This window comes from Staurois parvus, unplaced genomic scaffold (assembly GCF_062004578.1).
Source record: "Staurois parvus isolate SC_StPar_1 unplaced genomic scaffold, SC_StPar_1.0 ptg000011l, whole genome shotgun sequence".
Classification (NCBI taxonomy): Eukaryota; Metazoa; Chordata; class Amphibia; order Anura; family Ranidae; genus Staurois; species Staurois parvus.
The window spans coordinates 3,964,582-3,980,981 of record NW_028317807.1 but is presented as its reverse complement, the minus strand read 5'-3'; the positions used below and the strand labels follow the sequence as shown (position 1 = coordinate 3,980,981).

At 40.5% G+C, this 16,400-nt stretch overlaps 1 protein-coding gene across 1 annotated transcript in view; it reads right to left on the bottom strand.

Annotated features, from left to right (window-relative positions):
• LOC149473719 (aldehyde oxidase 1-like) overlaps positions 1-16,400 on the bottom strand; it is a 148,591-nt gene that overhangs the window by 50,726 nt on the left and 81,465 nt on the right. The window contains exons 20-26 of the mRNA XM_089670217.1: positions 16,205-16,301; positions 12,681-12,805; positions 11,512-11,645; positions 9,960-10,047; positions 9,773-9,859; positions 7,196-7,387; positions 3,540-3,767 (exon numbers count right to left, since the gene is read on the bottom strand). Of these exons, the coding sequence (XP_089526343.1) occupies positions 3,540-3,767; positions 7,196-7,387; positions 9,773-9,859; positions 9,960-10,047; positions 11,512-11,645; positions 12,681-12,805; positions 16,205-16,301 (951 nt within the window). The remainder of the gene's footprint in view (positions 1-3,539; positions 3,768-7,195; positions 7,388-9,772; positions 9,860-9,959; positions 10,048-11,511; positions 11,646-12,680; positions 12,806-16,204; positions 16,302-16,400) is intronic.

Sequence of the window (16,400 nt, the reverse complement as noted above, 5' to 3'; positions counted from 1 at the left end):
CTCCTGAAAATGGAAAATAGTCCCCAGTGTGCCATGGCCACTGTTCCCCACTGAGCAAATTGGACCAGGAAAGTTTATATATTTTTTTTTTTTTAACTGCTGTACTAGGCTCTTACAGAATTAGGAACCCCTATCTGCTGCTGCCCCCACCCTGATCTCAGTTTTCTGGGAAATTGGCCGGGACACAGCAATGGTGGGACTTTATTCAAATATTCGTGACTGTCCCGGGCAATACGTCACAGCTGGCAACTATGCTAGACCTGCACATTACATAGCAGTTGCTAACATCCAAGATTATTTTAAACAAAGCCAAGCTACTTATCTCAATCACTCAGCCAGGGGTGGACTGACAACTCATGGGGCCCCCAGGCAATAGGAGATAATGGGGCCCCCTGTGTCCCTGCCCACAGTCAAGCCACACCCACACTCAAGCCCCACCTACATATTGCAGCGCAGCTGCGTAGAGGAGTCTTTTAAATATCTACCACAGCATAGCCTGTCTGGACGTTCTTGGCTTCTTTCTGTAGAAGCTGCTGGGTACTTCTAGGTTTAAAGATGGCTGCCACGTGGCAGCCATCTTTATGTCACAACCAGGAGTGTCTTATGAAAGAAGTGGGCCTGTGTGCAAGATCATAATTTGGGCCTTAATGACAGAGAAGGAAGTGTTGCACATTGCAGAAAAAATTGGGTATGGTTTTTGGGGGCTGGTTACATAGATTCCCGATGATTGAGGGGTTAATTGCCTTGTGTGGGCCTTTGGCTCCAACTCAGCTCCTTCATGTCAGGAAACATGGAATATCTACTGACAGAACACCTACTGAGAACCTGATATATGACAGAAATCCTGATTAGAAACTAAGAGGGGAAGAGGGGAAGAGGGGGTGAGGAAGTGGGAGGACGGGGTGGGGGATAGGACAAAGAGGGAGAGAGAGAGATGGGGGAGATGGGAAAGTGGAAAGAGGTGGGGGGAAAGAATGGAAGTGAGAAGAGTTAGGAGTGAGAGAGAGGGTGTGAAAGAGAGAGGGCGTGAAAGAGAGAGAGGGCGTGAAAGAGAGAGAGGGCGTGAAAGAGAGAGAGGGCGTGAAAGAGAGAGAGGGCGTGAAAGAGAGAGAGGGCGTGAAAGAGAGAGAGGGCGTGAAAGAGAGAGAGGGCGTGAAAGAGAGAGAGGGCGTGAAAGAGAGAGAGGGCGTGAAAGAGAGAGAGGGCGTGAAAGAGAGAGGGCGTGAAAGAGAGAGAGGGCGTGAAAGAGAGAGGGCGTGAAAGATGGGGGGGGGGGTGGAGAGAGAGAGGAGGTGAGAGGTGGTATAGATAGTTCCCCCCATCCTCAAGGCACACATGGGATTCCCCATTATAAAGTGCAGAGGACATGGCCATCCTCAAGTCACAGAGCAGACCCCTCATTATAAGGCACACAGAGCCCTACTTAGGCAGAAAGGGGACCCTCAATTGTAAAGCACAATGAACCCCAATTCTCAGGTCAGAAAGTTTGCCCCGCATTACATGGTGTACAGAACCTCCATTTCCAGGTCATACAGGGGGTTCCTTAATGTAAAATGTACTGAGCTCCGCATCCTGAGGTCACAAAGGGGTATCTCAATATAATGAGTGCAACCCCCATTCACATGACAGGGGATCCTTCATTATGAGTACACTGCCCTCACTTAGGACACACAGGGCCCCCCATTATATGAAATACAGCGCTCCTCCATACACACTAGGTCCCCCACATGTTCCTTCGCTGTACCCCCCCTGCACACATGTTCCTTTCACTGTACCCCCCCTGCACACATGTTCCATCGCTGTACCCCCCCTGCACACATGTTCCATCGCTGTACCCCTCTGCACACATGTTCCATCACTGTACCCAGTCTGCACACATTTTCCATCCCTGCACCCCGCCTGCACACATGTTCCATCGCTGTACTCCCTGCACACATGTTCCATCTCTGCACCCCGTCTGCACACATGTTCCATCTCTGCACCCTGTCTATCGCTGTACCCCCCCTGCACACATGTTCCATCGCTGTACTCCCTGCACACATGTTCCATCGCTATACCCACTCTGCACACAGTCACCATGGATGGTATATAGGGCTCATTGTAAACTATGGGACTCCTGGCTCTCACCCACACTCTCTCTCACACCCCCTCTTCACCATTCTCTAGGCAGCATAGGTGTCCGTTTATGAACCAGCAGTAATAGATCGCTGCTCAGTTCTCCAGCATTCTCGGAGAACACAGTTCTCCTGTGAATGCCGTTTATGAAGCATATGTAGATCAGTTCTCCAAACAAAGGGAGAACGGTCTACAAACGCTGGAAAATGGCTAATTTTACTATAATCTCACGAGATTGCAGTAAAAGATCAGTTTACTAAGCAGAGGTAAATTATCGCTGCTTAGTTTGCAGTCCCTCCGATTCTCCAGCTCTGGGCTGGAGAATCTGGAGGGAGAAAACAGATCGCCAGTGAAGGGCTGAACATATTCTCCTGGGTGTCAAACTGTGAATGACCAGAGAATAGCTGTGATCCTCTGAATCGCAGCTATTTTGTGTGTCATAAACGGACACCATATTGTACTTCCCACACAGCTTGGACTTCGGGAGGCGGCAGGTTCAGCACTAATGACAGGGTAGCAGACCAATCGGCTTCCCCTGCGTTCTGGCAAATCACCAGCCAGACATCCTGCTGGGAGGCAGGACTATGACCATAGCTGTGTAGGAGGGGCTTTGCGTGGCGCTGTTCTCCTCACTGGCAGATGGAACATGAGGAGAGATATGCGAGTGAGTCACGTGCACAGCCTACCTGCCGGCGGCGCTGCTGAGACCACGCCGACCCTGCCCGGAGTCCTTTTGCTCGTTCGGGAAGTGTCCTTCTCCTCCTTCCTGGCTCTCTCAATTACTCTCTCCTCTCAGGATTAGACTCAGAGGCTGGCTTACTCCATCCATCCTGCCCTGTCCTCCCAGGAGCCTCTCATGGGGCCCCTCCTGGCCCCGGGCCCTCGGGCAGTGCCCGAGTGAGCGAATGGCCAGTCTGCCCCTGCACTCAGCACAATGACAACCCGGCCTTCTTTTCTTTCCACCAATTCCTGATTCCCCACTGCCTATACTAAATGTTTGGCATACACTGTTGAAACAACTCTGGTCATCTCCGTAATATTGCTGATAACCTATCTGCATTCTTTACCTCTGTGATAACCTTAAACAGCATGGTACTTACACACAAAACCACAAATATCCTCTGACAACTCAAAAACCTTCACAATTCCACTTTAAGCATCAGTCAGCTTGCATGTCTATAAAAGCCTTTGGAAAGCTGAGACTTAAAGCAAGGTCTGCCTACCATGCAGGATGTGGACCTAGGAATGGAGGTTTTATCCCACCAAAAGCTCTACAAAGCCTCTGGACTACAGGACATAACTTGTTAATATTAACTTAATTTGTTCTCTCCTCACCAGCCATAAAACCTGGATCCCCTCACCATATGCCTGTGAGAATACTAGGTGAAAACACATTGTAATATATTTCACATATCCACACACACCTGATGATACATTTTCTCAACATAACCAACTGTGAATTTTAGTGGTACAATAGCCAGTCCTCTCTTCTTCCAGTAATTTTCCTTGTTAAATCTTTGTACTTCATTTCTTCTTTTGACATAGGAAGACTTCTCCATGCATTCATCCCAGCACCGCATCAGATTGGTGGCATCAAACTCTTGTTTATAATGTGTCCTGGAAATGCCTTTGTACATGTTCATATGCCGGACCTGAAAAATGTCACAAACTAAGTAGGCATTTACACATACTAAAGTATTTGTGAACATATACAGTTATAGACACTTTCCAATACAGTTATAACTATGCAGGCACCACAACGGCTTTTGCGCAGTTCTAGAAATTACAAGGTTAAAAAGTTCTGTCATGCGACCATTCTCTTCTTTATCCTAAAAGTGGAGGGCAGGGGTACAGGACACTCTGCAGACACAGTGTTTCTGTATATCATAGTTTATTAAGCCTAAGGCTTGATCCTCTGGATAAACTGTGGGTGTAGGATAATTTTTTTTTTTTTTAATGGTTGAACTGGATGAACTTTTGTCTTTTTTTCAGCCAGACTAACTATTTAACTATGCAAGATGCAGGCTGTGCTTAAAACAGGGGGCATATTCAAGATGCAGACTGTGATTGGGTAGGGGTGTGTGCGAGGCTGTTACTGATCCAGGAAGAAGGGGGGGTGCATGGTGGCTGAAGAGGCTACCCAATACAGGTATGTATCTGCACAGCATCCTGTACTTCTGAATAGCCAACCAAAGGATGCAAACTGACCGCAGCACAGTTCATCTTCTGTGTTTTATGCGGTCAGTGTAGAACAATTTAGACTTGTAGGATCAACCAGGTACTTCAAATGTAATAGGTACATGCATCTGGCTGAGTCTATGATTTATAAAATATACATATATGAGCACACACAAAAAAATATTTAGGGTAACCTACACTTTAATGCGCAGGTGCTTTTTCATTTGGGCAATTCAAAAAGAACCCTCAGAAGAGTTCTATTTTGGCTAGTATAGTTGCCTTAGCAAGGCTATAGGATTCCCCAAGTGCATTTACAGTTTTAGATGTTTTGGATTTACATTGTAGCCAGGTGCTTCGCTGGAAGAGAGAACAACTACCGACACTGTGCCACAGTTGCCTTATGTGCCCATACAGGATTCCTATGCTGGCTAAAGCACGGTCTCTCCTCAGAACACTAGGGGTTGCTGAAAAGAGACAAAAGGACTAGAATGACTGATACAGCTGCATGAAACTTTGGGAAATGTAGTTTCCAAGGACAGCTGCACCGTGGAGGTGAATGCAGCTGCAAACTACAAAAGCCACAAAAACCCATTGGAGAAGGATAGAGAAGAGAGTTTTTCCTGGGGCTTTGAGACACAAGAGGTTGTTGCAGTGCAGAGACCGCTATAAAGGACCAGAGTGTCGGGAATCAAACCTGTGAGAACTGGAGTGCTGGTATAGTGAGCTTAGACAACCAGATTGCAAGGACACAGGATAGTGTACCTGAGGGCCAGAGACAGATGAGTGTACAGGACAAGGTTCACTGGGTGCCAGGACTGGTGAGTGGTTGTGTTTACTTTACCCACTGTTTAGCAAATCAGTATCAGAGGAGTTCGCTTATAGCTCCAAAACTGATCATGGCATGCAGCTTTAAAAAGGAATGGTACTCTATGTACACCCCTGTACAAAATGGGCCCCACCATTAGCTAGCTGAAGTTTGCAAGTTAGGTGCCATATACTTACATAGTTAGTCTGGCTGAAAAAAGTCCATGTCCAACCAAAACAAAAAGTTATAATCCCATACCCACAGTTGATTCAGAGGAAGAATATATATATATATATATATATATATATATATATATATACACACACACACATATATATATATATACACATGCCTGCAATCAAGGGGTTGTCCACAGAGTGCATACTCATACACTAGTTAATGATTTATTGCAAGGGGGTTACTGTGAGACTTTTCCCTGTTTATACTATTCACCATTTATATTGTTCTTTACGAGTGGTGCAGATACTGTGTTAAAATTGCTTAGTACCATAATGACCTATATTAACTGCCATACTATAGCCTAGCATTCACATCAGTTAGTTTATTGAATTCAAACAGACTTCTTTATCTGTTTATTGGTTTTTGTGCATTGCCATTTGTTTTCCCTCATAATACTATAGAAGGGTTAGACAAAAAAAAATATTAAAAAAAATGGAAAAACTACATGATTTGCAGTTGTGAAAGGGACGACATGTTTTTTGTTGAAAGCGGAAGCGATGTAACTTTTTGTTTCCATTGTGTGAGGAGACACCAACCTAACAGGTGAAAAGCCTTACTTTCGTCATTCACTGTGTGTGCTGCTAGTACTATGGGGTCATTTCAGAGCTTACCGAGCTTCAAAAAGGGTAATTTGTTGGTGCCCACTTAGCTGGTGCCTCTGACTGTAGTTGCCAACTTATTTGCCATGTCACGAGTTACAGTATTAAAGGTTATGTTGGCATATACAGCTTCCGGAAAACATCATCTGATAAGCATAAGCGCGGTTGAAATAGTCAACTGACCGAAGACAAAAAGGACATTGTGCAGGACTGTGACCTGGAAGAAGGAAAAAAAAAAAAAAAAAAAAAAAACTGCTGCAGGAGTGACTGCAGAGATCAATCTCAGTTCCATGAAGACCGAGATTGAGCTCTGCAGTCACTTTTGCACTTTTCAAAGCCATTCTCAGAGTCACGGCAAAGAAAAGAGAACCAGTCAAATCAAACGGCTCCTCCTGGGGTAAGTGCTACAACATACACTTTTATTCCATTCAATTTACCATAAACATATACCCAACAAGAAAGATGGAGATGCCATTGCCTACCTCCTTGAAAAATGTTAGCTTCAAAAGCATTATGCTAACCACTGGTTTCATATTTTCTCTTTCGATTACTCAGAACAGGCACACAGATCGGAAATGTCAGATGAAAGTCAAAGTCCTCAACCTTATGCTTGTTTTTGGGCCATCAAGTCACAGTATTGAATCAAGAGGCTTAGTATGACAGACAGGTAATTAGAAGTTTCTGAATTAGATGTCAACAATGGCAGCCCCTGTAGTTCTCTCGTGACAAAACTTCCTTTAAAGGTTTGTGTGCATGAGCAGTTGGATGCATCTAAACAACTTTTCATACAGTTGTACAAGAATGCAAAAGCAGGTTAAAGAAGTTGAGAAATCGGGTCAGATTCAGAGACATTTCAAAACACAAGCTGAATACTAGCAGGCTGCAACTGTCCATCTATACAATCATGAGGTGATCAGATACACCGCACACCACTAGTTCAACAGGTGGAGAGGAATGTAAACTTCCTCAGCCTTGAACTCCTCCTAAGCCATGTCTCTAATGCATGTTGAACCACCCACCGTCCCATTTTTCAATCCCCTGAAAAATTACCTTGTGTCCTACATTACTTTGAAAATAACAGTGCACGGTTATATATCTTTGGCATCATTACTACTGTGCTGCTCACTTCGCCAAATAGTAAAAATGTATTTATAGAGGTAAAAGAGGGACATTTGAGGAGAACAAGTGACAGAGGGATTTAGCATGTAAAAGAAAAAATACATTAATGAATATAGCGGAAAATAAAGTGGTATTTTACCTGATCAGGAGGCAAGCCACAATATGCAGCTACAGCATCCATTATGGTCTCAGTAACCAGTCCAGTCTGAGGAAAGCCAAAGCCTCTAAAGGCAGTATTAGAAGGCAGGTTGGTCTTACAAGCCTTGGCACGGCAGTTGAGGTTAGGGAAGTTATATGCACTATCCATCTTCAGCAGGGCCACTATAAGTACCTAGCAAGACAGACAAAAGGTGTGAAATCAGATTAGTCTTTCAAACTTCAATTTATAAAACATGCAGCTAATTACAAAGAGCTTCCCCCCCGTAAGACATAAGTCTTGATAAGGAGGCAGTAACCCAGAAATGTTTTGCTTAGCAACAGAACCAATAAACAAACACGTACTCAGACTTGATGCACATCCAGGCATCACAGGACATCACTGGATTACAAGCATTACGTGGGTGCCTGGTTCTTCAGCATTAGATATTGACACCTTGGAAACCTGACATTATGCCCTGCCACCTGGCCACAGATTTTGTGTTGCTGCTATAATACTCTGGTGAGGTTTCCATTACCCCAGTGTGATTTCAATATTGGGATAGAACATAGGACAAATCACAGACCAGATACTTTGACTCATTTCCTGTATTTAGTAGCCTTTGTACCTGAGACAGAAAGTTAAAAGAATAGAGTCACCAGAACAGTCTCTGAAATGGGCACACACTTACCTGTGTATGGCCAAAGTGCAATTTCAGCCAAAAAAATATTGCTTTGTGTGTCCATGTTGGGGCGATTTTACCCTACTTTGCGTGATCATGGAAAGGATGAGAAGGGTAATTTCTTAAGCAGGGCTATTGACAATATAAACTTCACGCCGGTTCCAAACCTTTCCTACTCAACCAAAAAGTAGTTAAAAAGAACAAAGATGAGAGGATGGAAAAAAGTATACAGGTTCTTTGGCATTTATTTCTTTCCTCGTACTGCTCTTGGTGGTTGTTACAACATACTTTTCTGCTAATGCATTTTCTAAATTCTAGTAGGGTTTTCATATCAGGTTTCCAGAGACTTGTTACTCTTTCCAATTTCTAAAGCCAATTTGTCTAAAATTATTCCTTGTGCAAACAAGGTGCTGAATCTTGCTTTATATCAGGATTAATTTTACTTTTAAAATAATAATTATTCATTAATCCTCCATAGTCAATCATCCCTTTCAATGCAGTTATTGTAACTTTGATCATTTTGGAGTCCAAAAGTATTTTTTGCATCATTTAAAATCCAGTGTGGTGCTGTGACTTCTCCATGATAGGGCTCCCTTCAAGGCATCCTTTATGAGGCCCTTTTCTGTTTGATGTGGAGGAGAACAATGACTCTGATACAGAAGCTCCTGCACAATTTATTTATTTATTTCAGGTACTTATATAGAGCTGCCAATTTACGCAGCGCTTTACACATATATATTGTACATTCACATCAGTCCCTAACCCTCAAGGGGCGTACAATCTAAGGTCCCTAACTTACATTCATACATACACATATTAGGGCCAATTTAGACAGGATCCAATTAACCTACCAGCATGTCTTTGGAGTGTGGGAGGAAACCGGAGCACCCAGAGGAAACCCACGCAAGCACAGGGCAAACTCATGCAGGAGGCGCCATGGTCAGGAATCGAACCCATTTACTGCAAGGCAGATGTGCTAACCACTAAGCCACTGTGCCGCTCATGTCCACAATGCAAAGAAACTTAATCCTATATCTCCAAGTCTACAGATTTTCACCTGAACATTTGACAAGTTTCTTCCACATTAAAGTGCTATAATCTGAAAAGATTTAAGATAATTATTGCTTGCTTGTATTTAGCCAATTTACCATAATAAAGTTTTGCCCATGTTTTGCTTGAGCGACCGTTCACATATATACGGATTGGATGAGGTTTGAACCGCATCCAATCCACATGACATGTGAAAAAACATTGCTTTCTATGGTGCCTGTTCACATACCTCCGGTGCACTGGCAGTGCGGATTGAAAAAGAGTCATGTTCAATTTCTGAGCAGTGCAGTTTGGTTCAGGTGCGGATTACAGGTTATTGGCTTCTATGGGAATGGTTTCTAAAACATCACCAGTTGTAAACAGGATAAAATCCTGAAAAGGTGCAAATCCCTCACTAATATTTGAAAATATTATACGAGTTATTTGCACATTTCACATTAATTGATTATTTTATAGTAACAACCTGCTGCCACAATGAATAATTAAACAAAGTCAAATAATATTTAAAGATTAAAAAAAATATATATATTAATGCGACGTATGCATCAACAATGACACTTTAAAATTAATAAACACATATAAAAGTCCAAATAATTCAGTCCATTCTTGTCATCACCACGTGAAGAAAAAAATCATTAACATAAATCACTTCAATCCTCCAATAATCACATTGTGAATAATTGTGCAGAAAAAATAAATCTGTGTGAGTGCACACCTGAGTGGGGAGCACTAAACTTAATTGCCTCCCATTCAGCATGCCAACCATGAGAATGGGAGGCAATTAAGTTTGGTGAGTGCACACCTGAGAGGGGAGCACTACAATAGTCAGCAGAAAAGATTTCCCTTACCAAAATTGACTCATCAGGGGTGCATCCAGCATTGGCATAAAAAGACACATCAGCTCCTACTATTCTACCATCATTCATAAATCCCACCTATAACAAGGAAAAAAAAAAAAAGTTTGACAAATGTATCAACCATCTAACGTCATTCCTTAATGTAGAAAGATCTTATTCCTAATTTCCTATAACTCACTTTGTAAATCCCCTTGAATGGATGACGTCCAGCAGTCATCAACATGTCTTCATTTCGCTCCAGAACACAACGAATAGGCCTTTTAAGCCTGCACGAAATCAAAGAATTTCTATCTAATTTCTTTCCATTCTGCCACATAAAGCAGCAGAAAAGTAGCAGCATAAATATTGTAGACATGCAAAACTATAGGTTCCAAAACTACAAAACTTCACCAAGTTATTAAAGTGGAACTACACTGCATCTGTGCACCACATTACCCCTGTACAAATCATTAGTAAGACCTCATCTGGAATATGCAGTTCAGTTTTGGGCACCAATTCACAAAAAACATTGGGGAACTTGAGAAAGTACAGAGAATGGCAACTAAACTGATACGAGGCATGGAGAAGATCAGCTATGAGGAAAGATTAGAGGAACTGAATTGATTCTCTCTTGAGAAGAGGAGATTAAGGGGGGATATGATCAACATGTATACAGGGGCGGACTGACAACTCATGTGGCCCCCAGGCAATAGGGGATCATGGGGCCCCTGTGTCCTCGCCCAAACTCAAAAAAGCCTATGAAAAAGGTACCAGGGGCATCTCATGGGGCCCCCTACTGACCCCAGGCCCTCGGGCAGTGCCTGAGTTTCCAAATGGTCAGTCCGCCCCTGCATGTATAAATACATCAGCGGTTCATATAGTGAACTCGGTGTAGAGCTATTCACCCTGAGGTCATCACAGAGGACAAGGGGGCACTCTTTACATCTGGAGGAAAAGAAATGTAATCTGCAAACACGGAAAGGTTTCTTCACAGTGAGAGCTGTGAAAAGGTGGAATAGACTCCCTCAAGAGTTGGTTCTGGCCAGCTCAGTTCATTGCTTCAAAAAAAAGATTGTTTCTTAGATACACAGAATATAACTGGATACTAACATTTATAGGTAAAGTTGATCCAGGGAATATCAGATTACCTCTCAGGGGATCAGGAAGGATTTTTTTTCCCAGCAGGAGCAAATTGGATCATGCTTTGCTGGGTTTTTTTTTTGCCTTCCTCTGGATCAACTGTGGGTGTAGGATTATAACTTTTTTTTCTATGGTTGAACTGGATGGACTTTTGTTTTGTTTCAGCCAGACTAATTATGTAACTGTTATTTAATTTTTTTTATTATTCAAAGCAAACTCCACCATCCATCCATCTGCTTTATAGTTTTGAAAAATCACTTTGAAAAACATCCCCTAGAAGTTCTGGCCATGTCCATCTTAAGTAATGGCAGAGGATTCAAGTATTATTTACTTCCTAAAATCCATCTGCCCTTAGCTCAGGCATGCATGCAGAAGGGTGTGCTTAGTTGAGAAAACCCATCCTCCACCCCCTCCCAAAGACTTTTTGGATGTACGAAATCATTTAACTAGACTTGGAAACCAGAAAGTAATTGAATAGAACATTTAGAACAAGTAACTATAGTATAGCCCTTGTTATCTATTTACGAATGCTAGCAGCACAAGGATTAAAAATAGTCAGTGTTGATTGAGAGAGTAACGTACCTTTTAAATGCAAAGATAAAAATACTCACTTTTGGGCAGCTACTGCTGATGCACATGCAAATATAGCAGGTTTTGTAATCTTTCCTCCAAATGCTCCCCCAACTCTCTTTGCTATGGATACAATCCTGTTAGATGGAATATCAAGGACTGCAGCCACTGAAAGCTGGAAAAATCCATATTAATCAAATTAAGAATGTTCTCAAGAGGAAAAATGATTTAAGCCAATAATTATCTTACATTATGTTATGAATAAGAAGTATTGATCATTACTTTGGTGTTTCAGAGAAGAGTAGCATTTCAGAAATTGAAGAGATACTAAAAAGTTACAACCCTCTGAAGCCAAAAATGGCATCAAATGCTACATGACCTAAAAAAAGCATATAATCCCCAAATCTTTAGCACCTTTATTTTAGCAATGCGACAAATCTTCAATTCCCATTGGACACAACTAAAAATAAGTCACTTTTGTCACTTGTCCTGGTGTGCTAGTTTTGTGTATTGATCCTATAGTATTGAAGTTCTAGAACTTATACAAATAGATGACTGTTTATGAAAGAGAAAAGCCGTGATCCTCAGGATCAAGGCTGGTCGCTTATGTGTTCAGATTTATGTAGCTAAGGAGCAGAGAACACGTTCTCCGTTTCTCATCACAGCACACAAAAGTTCTGTCAGAAACAACCAGTTTATGAAAGGGAGATCTGAAAATTTTACTGGCCATTACTATGAAATATCTCCATCACATATTCTCCAGCTCAGAGTTGGAGAATCTGGGAGAGAAGCTGGTGCGAATAGAGGCAGAGGACTTATTTCTTCCTATATACTAGCACCAGTGGGTTAAACCTTAATATATACACTGTATGTATAAATATACTGTCTATACAAATATTTTTTAGTTACTTATGATCTCTCTCTCTCATATATATGTCTACATAGTGCATAATGCTTATTATTTTCATGTAATTATGTGTTCTTTTTAATTTTGGTTTCAATTTTTAAACTCCGCTGCTCTGTAATCTCACAATATCTCACTTCTCTGTTCTCCTTCTGAGAACAGAAGTCCTCAAGTTCATAAACAGACTGAAGATGAGATCATTTCCTCTGAGAACTGTACAGAACTGAGCTGAGATAAAACTCCTCAGTTTAATAAATGTACACTCTAGTTAGCAATGACAGCTCACAAAACAATGTAGAAACTAACCTGTGCAGTTGCGGGATCTTGTGTGGATATGTATATATTATACTCATTATCCTCTCCTTTTGGCACAACTAGAACTGAATTGGTTTCCATGTAGAATTGTTCCTGACCACCAATATGAACCTCCCCTATAAAATTACCAAAATACCTTATAGCCAACAGATTAATGTCAGTGATTAGAAATCAGATAAAATCAATGAAAGCAAGATAAACATTTTTTCTGGATTAATTTACTTCCATGAGCTTCATCTACCACAACTGTATGCTCAATTCAACATAGAAAAAAAACAAAACACACACACACAACTCCTGTAGTTTTTTTGTTAATAATTTCCCATTCCTGAATAATAAATCTTTGAAATGCTGTATCAGTGTTTTAATGCTGCATAAACAATGTTTATGTAGAGGTACTTTGCCATCTTGACAGATTTTTTACTTGACATAACATCCTATTCTTGGGGTACATGATGAGACACAGGATGAAGTGTGCAGGTACACTGGGTAAGGTTGTTGTCTAAACACTGCAAAGAGAGCTGAAAAAGGATAGTCCAGTATAACACTTGCCCCGGGGCGGACTGACAACTCATGGGGCCACCGGGGGATGGAAGAGGAAGAGGAGGAGGAGGCGGAGACCCCGGGCAGTCAGTGCGCAAGCAGCTGGTGTAACTGTCTAAGGATTTGATATCCCCACTCTTCTATTAGACATATACAGAACTAAAAAATGTGCTATTTTCTAAAATAATTTCATTAAATTAGTTTAATTCATTTTCGGAATTAATTTTGTTTCGGAATTTGATTGGCATTCAAATTCTAATTTATTCTATTCAAAAGTCGAATTTCGGAAGATGGTTATATTCTATTCTAGGTTATTGTTTTTTTCTATTCTATGCTTTTTGATTCTATTCACATTCAAATTTATTCTATCCAAAATTAAAATTTCAGAAGACTATTTTATTCTATTGAATTCTAGTCCATTTTTCTCTTCTAAGCTATTCAAGTCGAAATTTTAATTTTGGAAGACCGCTATAATGTTTTTTTCTATTCTATTCGAATTCCAGAAAACAATCTATTCTATTTTAATCCATTTTATTTTCTGTTATATTCCTTTCTAATCTATTCTATGTTCTATTATATTCTTCTCTATTCTATTATTTTCTAAGAGTCTATTCGAATTTCAGAAGACAAATTATATTCTATTTGAATCTATTCTATTCAAAATTCAAATTTCGGAAGACAATTATACAGTATTCTATTTTATAGTTTTTTTTCTATTCTATTCAAAATTTCAGAAGACAGTTCTATTCTGTTGTATTTTTTTTTCTACTCTATTCTTTTCTAATCTATTGTTTTCTATTCTAATCTATTTTTATATTGTATTCTATTCTTTTATAGTCTATTGTAATCTATTCTATTTGAATTTGGGAAGACCATTATATTCTAATCTATAACAATCTATTCTTTTTGTATTCAAATTTTGTCATTTTGGATTCATTGCTATTGTAATTCAGAAATTCTGAGACATCTGAATGTCCAAACAAACAACAAATTTGTCAGAATTCGGAGCGAAACAAAACAGCACATGTCTACTTTCTATAGGGCTTCTGAGATAGCGCATCACCATGGAGTTAAAGTATAGCAGTGACTGCAGAAGGGGGTGGGGGAGAGGTGGGTAGGTAAATTTCTTAGTTCAATTTTTTTTTTAATGAAAAGGTGAACCAAGCCTTTAAACTGGTTGTAAACCTTTGAAATGAAAAAATATGCTCATAAGATACTCTTGCCACACAGGACTGGAAAAGACAATAATTGTCCTATGGAGAACTTCCCAGAATTGAATGTGCTTGCCTCACACCAAGTGTAAAGATAGACTTTAAAAAGTTGATTTCTTAGCTTTCAAGAATGTAAATTAGGCCTCCATCTGAGGCCATTAATAGAATTTAATGAGAAACCGGGTGGTATACCAGCCCTTGGGAAAGAAGATCTGAATGATCTGTGAGGGCCCATAGAGAGTCTTCCAGGAGCCTGATGAGTTCCATATCCATCTGGGCCAAATTGGTGCAAGGAGAATCACTGGAATGCCCTTTATCTCAGTCCAGTGGAGCACTGGTTGTACACCATTATATTATCACAGCCAGAACTTGGCTAATTAATCTGTTGGTGGAAAGCCAGGAAAGTAAGCACCAAGTAGGCTCCCTGTACAAAATGGAAAAGTCCTACTTGCAGTACACTGTAGAGGAGGTCCTGAGAATGCTGTGCGACACTCCCATGGGCACAATTTATGGATAGACATGATCCAAGTAGCATAATGCTCCTGTTATCTTTGCTTCTCATGGACAGGGTTCTGCTGGATGGATGCACTGTGGCCACACCCTTTAATGCACTTTGTGGCCAACTCATACATTGCACAAAAGCACATGGATGAGCTCTTGTCAAAGGACACATTACAGGCTGGCCCCACACCTTCTCAATGGGGTCTGAGTATGGCTTCATTGGCAATGAGCTGCAAAATTAGCCCCTATTAAGCACTGCAGCTACTGAAAAAAAAACTTGATAGATTAAAAAGGAATCTTAATAAAAAAAGAAAAAATTCTTCTTGGAGGACATCTATTTTCCTTAGACACTATAAAAAACAAAAAACAAAAAAAAAAAACTGAGGCTTGCCGAGAGTGGCGATACTGGACTGTCTTCCGCTTGTTTTGCCCGTGTCCAATCTCCAATAAAATGCCATCAACAAAATACTTCACCCCAATACTTTTTACCCTCGTGGATCCTACCACTTTTTTTTTAGTACATTTGAATTTTATATTTACTTAATATAAGAAAGAAGGTTTTGCTGAAGACCAATTCCAGCCAAACAGTTTTGCCGTATGTGCCTCTGGGAGATCCACTATCAGTTTTTGGCCTGGTGACATCAGTCTCCAGGGACAAAAAGCATCAAAGGCATTAAGTACTTCCTCGCTATCCAAACCTAGAGAAAAGTGGACAGAATACCATTTGTTTAAAAGAGTTCTCTACTGTGACAACAGCTCATATCAGGTACACATTTCTATCTAAGTTTTTTTTTTTTTTTTTAAACCTATAATCCTAAATACTCTATTAACATTTATATCTAAACCTAAAACAAAAATGTAATATATTGCAGTATACCAGTCCAGTTTAACCAGGTAAGAAAATATCTGCTGATCCTGATAAAAATAACAGTATCCTTGTGTAATGAACCGATATCTAAAAACAATGTTAGCAGCTTTGAACCCCCCTCCCAATATAATGGAGCTAAGGTGTGGCATATGTAGTTCAAGGAAAATAGCCTAGGGTGACAACGCTGCGCTTTCATAGATACAGTAAACTGAGTGTTGTCATCCTAGGACAGGAAGTGTGTTACTGGTAGGATCACCTGTGAAAATAAAGGGAAATGAACATTAATAAGGAAATGCAGCAACCACAACGAGAGACTGGCTAGCTGCAATATATAACATTTTTTGCTTTGGCCTCAGATACGCTTTAATGTTATAAGCTATATAAATACATACCCTCGATTATATGATCTGCCTCTTTAAAGGCTTTTTCTACATTGCCATGTAGAATTTGTTTATCAGGTTGAAAAAATGAGTTGTACTTAATAGCATCCTAAAATGAATCAAGATATAGTGTTATAATTTGCATGCACCTAATCCAATATAACTGATATCACATATAACTAGACTTATATTTAACAAACAATGACTA